At 46.0% G+C, this 9981-nt stretch overlaps 1 protein-coding gene across 1 annotated transcript in view; it reads right to left on the bottom strand.

The window, feature by feature from the left end:
• Positions 1-5517: 5517 nt before the first annotated feature.
• LOC134395313 (protein Wnt-3a-like) overlaps positions 5518-9981 on the bottom strand; it is a 105268-nt gene continuing 100804 nt past the window's right edge. The window contains exon 3 of the mRNA XM_063121471.1: positions 5518-5639. Coding sequence (XP_062977541.1) covers positions 5518-5639 — 122 coding nt within the window. The remainder of the gene's footprint in view (positions 5640-9981) is intronic.

The following is a 9981-nucleotide window of genomic DNA, read 5'->3' as shown; positions in this document are numbered from 1 at the left end:
ATATTAGTTTTAACATATTAATGGTTTAATTGACTTTAGAATTGCGTATTTATTGTTCTATTTAATATGTTTGATTTTATTTGTACGTCGTCCTGAGATCCTTGTGATATAGGGTGGGATATAAATGTTTTAATAAATAAATAAAATAAAATTGAACCGCCCAGGGAGCTTTGGCTATTAGGTGGTATAAAAATGCAATAAATAAATAAATAAATAAATAAATAAATGTTCCTACTTTACAATTAAATAACATCGAAGCCAAGAAATAAGTGAAGAGCCTAGTGCCAGTCCTGGCAGGGTTTCCCACCCCCCCTTAATCCAGTGAATTGCTCGTGTTAAACTATTGAGTTCAGAAACCATTGTTGGTTTCTGCTGCAGATCATCAAGAGATCCGCTTTTCAGTAACTTGTCTAATTTGAGACGGGGCTGTCTTGTATGTCCCTAGTTAAAACCAAACGGAAAAAAGCAGTCATGTAACTGATCTGCTATTTCACCCAGTAGCTTCCAGAAATTGCGAGAAGAGACGGAAATGCTAGGATGAGATCTTTACCGAGTAACTCCGATTGGAGATACTACTGCTTCTTCTTGTGAAAGATGCTGTTGGTCTATGCCTTTTTTAAAAAAAAGAAAAGAAAAGAAATTGCTACTTTAAGCACTTCCGTTGTGCGATGCAATGACTTCAGAGGGGGGTAATGCTGATGATATCAACACCATTTGGTTTTTATGATATCTGTCACCATCATTAAAGCTGTTCTATGGTGATGGAGACGCATTTCACGGCATGCCACCTTTCTTTTTTGACCTTCCTTTAACAGTAGCCTGAGACAAACATTATTGGGCCTGTTCAGACAACATTCTAAGCCGTGGTTAGGCCGGCTTAGTGAGGGTGAGGGTGTTTATACCGTGGTTACGTAGCCACCACTGTTAGGAATGGTTCACACGACATGCTAAGTCATGGTTCAAATGGCATGCTAAGCCATAACGTTGCGCTCAAAACGCTTAATCGCCGTGGCGTAGCGTGTTGTCTGAACAGGGATGTTAAGCGAGTGAAGTTTCAAGCAGCATTTGTCTCTGACCAAGTACTCTGGCTTCATTCCTTTGGGATGGCTTGCTCTTAAAGGCACAAAGCCAAAAGAAAGGTGGCAACCCAACTATTCAATTTGCATTTGGGCAGAACTGGGGGAATTTAAGACTACAAATTCTCCCCTCCTCCCGGTTGAGAAAGCCTCACTCCAGGATCAGCCCAAGACATTTTTTTCTGCCTGAGATGAAGAACGAGATGCCGTCCCAACCCATTTCATGTACAAAGCTGACCGGACTGGCTGTTGAATCTTTCTTCAACACCGGTGATGGGACATCTTCCACCACATAAGGTAGCAGGCTAGCTAAGGGGGTGCAGGGCAGACTGCTTGGCACACAGCTGTCTCTTCCAACATTCCCAGTAATTGCTGCCTGAGGCAACTGTCTCACTTTGCCTCATAGTAGGGCTGGCCCTGCCTGCTTCACTTCATGACAAGTTAGGTTTAGACCCCTCTGGATTTGGCTTCAGCTTATAACTGAGTTACCTCCTATTCTAGCTAGCCCTCTGACATCTATTCATATACATGAGGATATGGACATTTTATGCAAATATGGACCCTTTTCTCATAACAACTCGAAAGTACTGGAGGGTGGGCTGTTTTGTTTTAAAATAACCATTCTCCGGGAACATTCGTGGCAAAAGAATGTGTTCTGAGATGAGCAAAGTTCACCCTTCGCTAAGGTTTTAGCAGGAGTGAAAGGGAACCTATCATGATTGATCTTCCTTCATTTCCATCTCGGTGGCCCCATTTACTTAGAAAACCTGGGTGTGGGGCGGTCTGACTCAACTGATTTTCCTATTGCTGAGGGTGCTCCGAATTTGGGGTGGAATTGACTGGGGCAAAACTGGAGCGACTTGAGAATGATTAAGGCCCAGCCACGATTTATGGGAAGGGAAATTCCTGACAGTTAATGACCGGCTTGGGTTGAAGGCCTGAGGCCTTTGGGAGGGTTCTCAGTTTGTTCATTGGATCTTCTGTTGCCAGGAAAAGCCCAACCCCAAAAAATACAGATCCTGTATTAGAAATGTTGGCAATATACATATGAAGGGTACACTGCCCTCACTTGACTGACTAAAGCTTGACTAATCTCAGGGAGGAACCGCCATTTTGAGACCAGACTACCATTTCTGAAATCTATGAAATGATTCACCAAATGTCGCTGAGCCAACTGTTTACCAACTTTTACTTCACACCTTTACTATTAAACACAATTTAATGGCGATGATTGCCTCAACACCCCCTTTTCTCCTGTCCTTCTCTCACTCCCAGTTCATGATATCATGGCATCCTAGCCAATGGAACCAACTGGAAAGGAATGTTCTGGAAAACATGTGATGCTTTGGTTTCTTCTAACCTGGTTGTGCTTTTTATATTGCATTTTGTATTCATGTTTTTAAATTGTTGGTTGTTTTATGCTTTTTATGGTTTTAATTTTTGTGAATCGTCCAGAGAGCTTTGGCTATTGGGCGGTAGAAAAATGTATTAAATCAATCAATCAATCAATCAATCAATCAATCCTGTATTTGAAGGCCTGTCCAGTTCACGTCTGGTTTAAAGATAAAAAAACCTTAGGAACGAGGAGTGAAGAGTCCTTGAAGTAGCCCAGCACAGTTTCCACCTGGACAGAAGACGGAGAAGGCACACCACTTGACACCCGGTCAGTCTTCTCTATTAATGTGAGATGTATCGGATTTCTATTTAAATTCGAGTAATGATTTCTAAATTTGCACTTATACATATATAAACTAGCACATGCATTTCTTTATGCAAAACTGCATCCTCTGATTCTGATGCTAGGCAAGCCATTTTCTCAGCCCCACCACACACCCCACCCAGCCCCCCCACTGACCCACCTTACAGGGCTGTTGTAACCACAATTTGTTGTTGTTGTTGACAAACTCTGAGAAGGTTTAGTATGAAACAAATAGAAATATTCCTACTTCCCATTAATGATTCAACGTTAAACATATTTACTAAGCAGTTGTACTGATGTCAATATAATTGACATCAAAGTTCATAGAATTGCAGCCTTAATTAAAATTCTACTTTAAGATTATTATTACTTTTTAAAAAACTGTGGTAGTCTGCAGATACTATTAAAGGTTCAAGGGTTTTTTTTTAATTGAGAAAAATAACAGGGAGCTTCTTAGTCTACCTTGTAGAAGCAGGATTTGTGCAGGTAGAAATTGCCTTTAACAGCAGCTTGACAAATGTTTGAAAGGAGACTTTTTACCAGCATGAACATTTGGTCATGGAACACTTTATGCATGTTATGCAACTCTGTAATAAAGGTATGTCAAGGAGAGAGAAGGACCCACTGTCTACCTGTTAGCTACCGAGCCACGTTCAAGGTCTTGCTGTTGGCATTTAAGGCTCTGAACAGCGTGTGACCAGCTTATCTGGCAGATTCCCTTCCCTGATACAGACCTGTACAAGGAGGTCTTGCTGGTTGTACCATGTCCTGCAGATTTCTACCTTGCAACAACCTGAAAGTGGGCCTTCTCCGTGGTGGCCCCCACCATTTGGGTTAGAACTGGTTCTGCATTCTATTCGGTCATAGCCAAGAAAGAAAGTGGTGGTTCTGCTCTCCCTGAGCCGGCCAGGATGGCTATTTATACATTGCCAAGAAAGACGACAGAAAGGGGATGTACAAAGTTTGCATATGCTAGTTATGTATCAGCAAAGACACAGATTTGCATAACATGAAAACATGATAATTTATATGTATAGAGGACACAGATTTGCATAACATGTGGAAATGCTGATTTATATGTATAGGTGCAGAATAGAAATAGAAATGTAGACATCTCATCCTAGTAGGGAAGACTGCCTGCTCAATCTGTTGTCCAGATCCTAAATCATAGAATCATAGAATAGCAGAGTTGGAAGGGGCCTACGAGGCCATCGAGTCCAACCCCCTGCTCAATGCAGGAATCCACCCTAAAGCATCCCTGACAGATGGTTGTCCAGCTGCCTCTTGAAGGTCTCTAGTGTGGGAGAACCCACAACCTCCCTAGGTAACTGATTCCATTGTCATATGTGGCCATTGTCGTATGTGGCCGGGCAACTTCAAGGCCCCCCGGCCCTCACTGGTAATGGGGTTTTATCTTTATCTTCAAACAGGGGATGGCCATCTCTGAAGTAGGAGATGGCCCCAACCTAAACCAATATGATAGCTCAGTAGTTTCCAAACTTTCCACCTTCTAGGCCCTGTTTCCATGTGAACGTGTTTGTTGTTGAGCACCTGCATGTCTGACAACTGTACCCTTGTTTGTTGCAGAAGATTCTGGGACAACAGCATAGCTTACGGTGCGCACACTGCAAGAACAAAGATGGTGTCCTAGAAACACACATTGTAGGGGGAAAGATATTCATGGCGGACCAGTGGTCCCACACGGTGGCTTATCCCCCATTACTGGTCTCCTCATTCAGGAACCCTTGAAATGTTTCCTGCACATGCTTCAAAAATCTCAGTGTCTCAGGCCAAAGGCTAGCGTGCTCACAAGCCTTGAGTCTCCCATGAGACTCTTTCAGTGTCCAGTACGTGTCTGATGTACGCGTTCCAAGAGCATCCGGCACGTACGCGTGGCCGATGCACAACCTTGCTCCCTCCTTCCTCCCTCTCACACGGGCAACGACACAAGGCCACGAAAAGAGAGGCCGCTTCTCTCAAAGGTGGTGGGAGTGTTAAACGCTAATCAACAAGCTTCGTCCCCGGCCGCCGAAAGGATACGGGCTCACCCTCGACAAAGCTTTTAATCCCGTCGGGCCAGACCTTTGACACTATTAGGGGTCGCAGTGACCCTAATCCAATCAGATTGATTAACTGGAGCAGAGACCCTATAAGTTGACCCCCTTCTGTCTTCCCCTCTTTAGACCTGGCCAAACAGTAGGAGGGAGTTGGGTTGAATTTACACCACAATAGCCCTGAGACTGAGAACCTGCTTCTTTACGGGGTGACTTCAACACCCCTCACTGTATCCACTCTCCAATAGTTCATTAAAAGCCGCTTCTCCACAATGACTCTTGGCCATTTCTCAGTCCAGCTGGCAGGTTTAGAGCCTGGGCCAGTGTTTAGCGGAGCGAGAGGAGGCGAGCTGGGAGGGGCTGGGACAAGGGAAAACCGATGGACAACGGTTCCCTTTTGAGAAATTTAAATGAATGGGCTGGGAAGGGGGTGGAAAAGGAGGGGGGCGTTTAAATACTTGGTGGGTAATTTACTTTGAGTGAAAAGGGGAGGGCCGAGGGGAAGGGGAATGTTTCTTCTGGGTTAATTATGTGCTGTGAGGACTTTTCAAGGGCTGGAGGTTTCCGAGTGAAGGCATTTCCCATCAAAGCTTGTTTAAGGAGATCGGTGGCATTTTAAAGCACTGAAACATTTGGCATCTTGTAAATGGAGGGATGAGGGGGATTTAATTGAATAATGAGAGCTTCTCTAAAGGGCCAAGGCCGCTGGGGTGGCGTAGCGGCCACGGGGGGGCTCCGGACATTTCCCCGAAGCGGCGATACGCAAAGCGTGGGTCACCTGTGCTTCTTTTGCCGACGCTTCTGGGTCTGCTACAAAGGGTGGGGGGGAGGAGAGAGCCCTATATAGCCTGTGTCAAGATGCACATTCAGTCCATGTGGGGATAATGTATAGCTTGGCACTGGGGATTCTCTGCACCTCTTCCCTGGCAGTGGAGACTGCTGGCTTTGATGGGACCACAAGAATCCACTCTGGGTTTCAGTCAGAACCAGTCAGTGATGGACTAGATGGATTCTTGGTCTGATCCAGCACGGCTCTTCTTAAGTTCTATTGACCTGATGCTCAAGAAACCCCACTGTCAATCTAGATATGCCTGTTGTTCCTTCACGGCTTCTGGGCCCCACCATTCCAACTGGAGGACTCCATACTGGTAGCCTGGGCTTCCAGACGGATCCTGAACTCCCCTTCTCAGCCCCAGGAAGTAGAAGTGATTATGAGCTGGGCAGGAGCTTCAGGACACCAGTGGAGGGCCTTCTTAGCCATCCAAGGCCACCCTCTACATGGAGGGGGGTTGAACCTCTTTCAGCCCAAGGGCCAGATTCCATTTCAGAGAAACTCTCGGGGGGGGGGGGGCGCATGCCAGTGGTGGGTGGGGCTGAAGGCAAAAGGGGCGGGAACAAAAACACCAGCATATTTTTGCTTAAAGCTCTTGCTGCCAGTATTGAAGCTGCAGGAGAGGTGTTTCAGTCCTTTGGAATGGGGAAAAAAGGACCAAACTTGGGGGGAAAAGGACCTAACGTGGTCAGGGGGAATGAGATGGGAGCAGAGAAAAGGCATGTGACCACCTGGAGCCAGATTGGGACCCCCTGCACCCCTTCTTCATCATGACTTCTCCCCTCCCCCTCCCCTCCTCCTCCTCCTCCTCCTCCTCCTCCTCCTCCTTCACAGAGAGGGAAGCCCACATAGGTGCCTGCCTGAGTCAGGCTCTGCCTAAGAGCTAGGAAACGGTGAGGGCTCCGTCTCGAATACAGACCCTTGGGCTAAGCAGACTGGGGGTGTGGGTGAGGGGTGTGGCGGTTGCTAAGGCAACAGCTCCCTTGGGGCACTCCGCCAAGCACCCAAGCTTCTTGCGAGCTGCCAGGTTCATACCCTCAACTGCAGCCATCCTGGGCAGGATCTACACTACTGCTTCCCAGGACACACTCCATATACAGTTGTCAAAACTGATACAATGTGCTTCAAAGCAGTAGTGTAGATCTGGCCCCGGCGCCTGTTTTGGACTACAACTCCCAGCACTGATGACCATCGACCATGCATGCTGGGGCTGATGGGAGTTGGAAGTCCAAAACACCTGGAAGGTGGCATGTTGGGGGCAGCTGCTGTGCCCCTTCCAAGTTGGGGAATGGGCAGTTAATTATGCATTGTGTGAAGCAGCTCCTTTGTTCGTCTGTTCCATTAGAGTTCTGGTGTTCTGAGAGAGGTCGAACAATATCTCTGTACCACTCCACATCCTTCCTAATTTTATAAGCTCCTACCCTATAATAAAAAGCCTCAAACACATTTGACCAGGCATCCCCAAGTCCCATAATTCCCAGACATGCTGGCTGGGGATTATGGGTGTTGCTGTCCAGCACAACCAAAGGGTGCCATGTTGGGCAAGGCTGCACATAAGAGGTCACAATATGTCACATCCAGCAGAGCCTTGGTGATTCCCAGGTGTGTTGCACTGCAACTCCCATGACTCCCGTCCGGGATGGCTGTGGTACGGAAATTTTTGGGGGTGCTGGTGGACAGATGTGCCATTTGCCTCATGCTTCTCTTGGGCTTTGACTTCGAGGAACTGAGAAAGTTGGTGTTTTCTTCAGCTCTGAAATCCAGGCCTTTTCTTGGGAGCTGAGATATGTTGTCCCCCCAAGGGAGCTCTGAAGAATGTGTCTGAGACATTTATTCTTTTCTCTCCCTCCCCCCACGCTCACCCCGCCGCCGTCGCAGAGCTGAAGGGTGGCTTGATTCTCCCTTGAGGGACAACATTCTTCAGTTATGAAATAGTAGCCAACCCCCCCCCCCCGGGCTCTTTTCCCTCTGCTTTTTTGCACGACTGGTTTGGGGAAAATGAAGAAATGTCACTTTCCAGTGTGGTGGAGCAGGAGGTGGGACTCCAAGATCCAACTCCTACTTCGCAACTCAGTGTGTGTGTGTGTGGGGGGGGGGGAGTCACAATCTCTCTCCACCTAACCCGCTGTGCAGGGTTGTTGTGAGGATGGCGTGAAAATTAGCTCCCTGAGGCAGACTGCTGCTCTTTCACTGTGTCGCAGGGGATGGTTTTTAACAGTTCGATTCTGACGGAGATTTTACTCTGGTAGTCAGACCCTGTCCTTCATCCCCTGTTCCCTAAAAATCACACTGGATGCTTTGAATCCTCTTCTCTTGCGAGATCCTGGCCAAGCCCAGCCTGGCCACAATACTGGCCCACCGAAATCACCCAAACCATCATCCCTTGTGGGGCAGAACAACAATGACTTCGGCGGCACGTCCACAAGCTTTTATTGTTCCTGACCAGTGAAGGCATCAACTTGGATGTGCATGAGCTCATCATGACAATCAGCTTCAGAGTCCAAAAACGCAGGCAGCGGTGTTGACCCATATCAACAAACCAGTTCTAGCAGTTTTCACCTCCACTGGGAGCAGGTCTTTGGTAAACCGAGTGGCTCTGAATTGCCCATTCAAGACCAGGACAAACCCCCAAAGATTTTGCATGACAACAGGGAACCATACATTGTAGCTGAGAAAATCTATTTCTCCTTCAGCTACTGTGAGGATTGCGGCCAAGCTCAGAGGGAACAGGGGATTCTGAGGGGGATGACGGTGACATCAGCGTTCCTGCAAGTCCTGCTTCCGCTCCGCTCTACCTGATTCGTTAATCCTACCAGTGAGCTTCGGGGCACAATTCAATGTGCTAAGCTTCAGACCCCTATGTGGTTTGGAGTCAGGCAATCTCCCATGTGTACCTGCCCAGACCCTAAGGTCATCCTCAGGGGTCCTTCTCCACGAGACCCTGCCAAAGGAAGTGAGGCAGGTGGCTACCAGGAGGAGGGCCTTCTCTGCTGTGGCACCCCAGCTGTGGAATGAGCTCCCTAAGGAGATTTGCTTGGCACCTACATTATATGCTTTTAGACGCCAGGTGAAGACCTTTTTATTCTCCCATCATTTTAATAGTCCATAAATACAGTTTAACTTGGTGTTTTCAATTTGTAATTTTGCATTGCTGCTGTTTTTATCTGGTTGAGCTTTTATATTGTATTTTATAGTATGGTTTTATACTGTTGTTTTATACTTTGAATGTTTTTAACATTCAATAACATTCAATAGCCGGAGAGAGCTCCGGCTATTGGGCGGTATAGAAATGTAATAAATAAATAAAATAAATAAATAAAGAAGCACCTCACCCTGTACAATCCTGCCCATTTGTTAAAGTCTCCCTTTTTCTTTGGATGCCCTACTCATTTGCTTATCAGTAGTGGACAGGGCTTTTTCGGTGGCAGCCCATGGTTGTGGAATATCCTTCCACGGTTCCACGGTTCCACAGTTGTGGAACATTCTTCCAACTGATCTAGACCAGGCCTTTAAACATCTGCTCCAGATCACATTATTATTATTATTATTATTATTATTATTATTATTATTATTATTATTATTATTGTTATTATTTATTTATATAGCACCATCAGTGTACATGGTGCTGCTGTACAGAGTAAAACAGTAAATAGCAAGACCCTGCCGCATAGGCTTACAATCTAATAAAATCATAGTAAAACAATAAGGAGGGGAAGAGAATGCAAACAGGTACAGGGTAGGGTAAGCAGGCACAGGGTAGGGTAAAACTAACAGTAGAAAGTAACAGTAGAAGTCTGCACAACATCAAGTTTTAAAAGCTTTAGGAAAAAGAAAAGTTTTTAGTTGAGCTTTAAAAGCTGCGGTTGAACTTGTAGTTCTCAAATGTTCTGGAAGAGCGTTCCAGGCGTAAGGGGCAGCATTCTCCTAAAAATACTGCTGGCTGGCTGGGTTTTATGTACATCTCTGTGGTATGATTTAGGGCACACGTGACTTCAGTTTTTAGTATTTCAGTATTTAGACTTCAGGCTTGTGAGGTCTGCCTTGGTTTTTTTTCTTTTTTACTAGAACCCAGAGGTCCATTAATAGAATGGCCATTACTTAAAAAAAAAAAAAAGTGGAAATATATCACCTAAAAGAGGGTGCAGGTTGGCGTAAAATGTGCACATGTTACTTTCTATGTATGGGTGCAGATTTAGAAATCATTGTTGGAATTTAAAATAGAAATACAGTACATCTCACTCTAGTAAGAAAACCTGTGTGTTGCCACCTGCTCAACCTGCCTTCCAGGTGTTAACTGTGGACGGTCAATTTCAAGGCCTC

Source organism: Elgaria multicarinata, chromosome 1, assembly GCF_023053635.1.
Source record: "Elgaria multicarinata webbii isolate HBS135686 ecotype San Diego chromosome 1, rElgMul1.1.pri, whole genome shotgun sequence".
NCBI lineage: Eukaryota > Metazoa > Chordata > Lepidosauria > Squamata > Anguidae > Elgaria > Elgaria multicarinata.
Note: the sequence above shows the minus strand (reverse complement) of the source record. Positions and strands in the feature narration are given on the sequence as shown.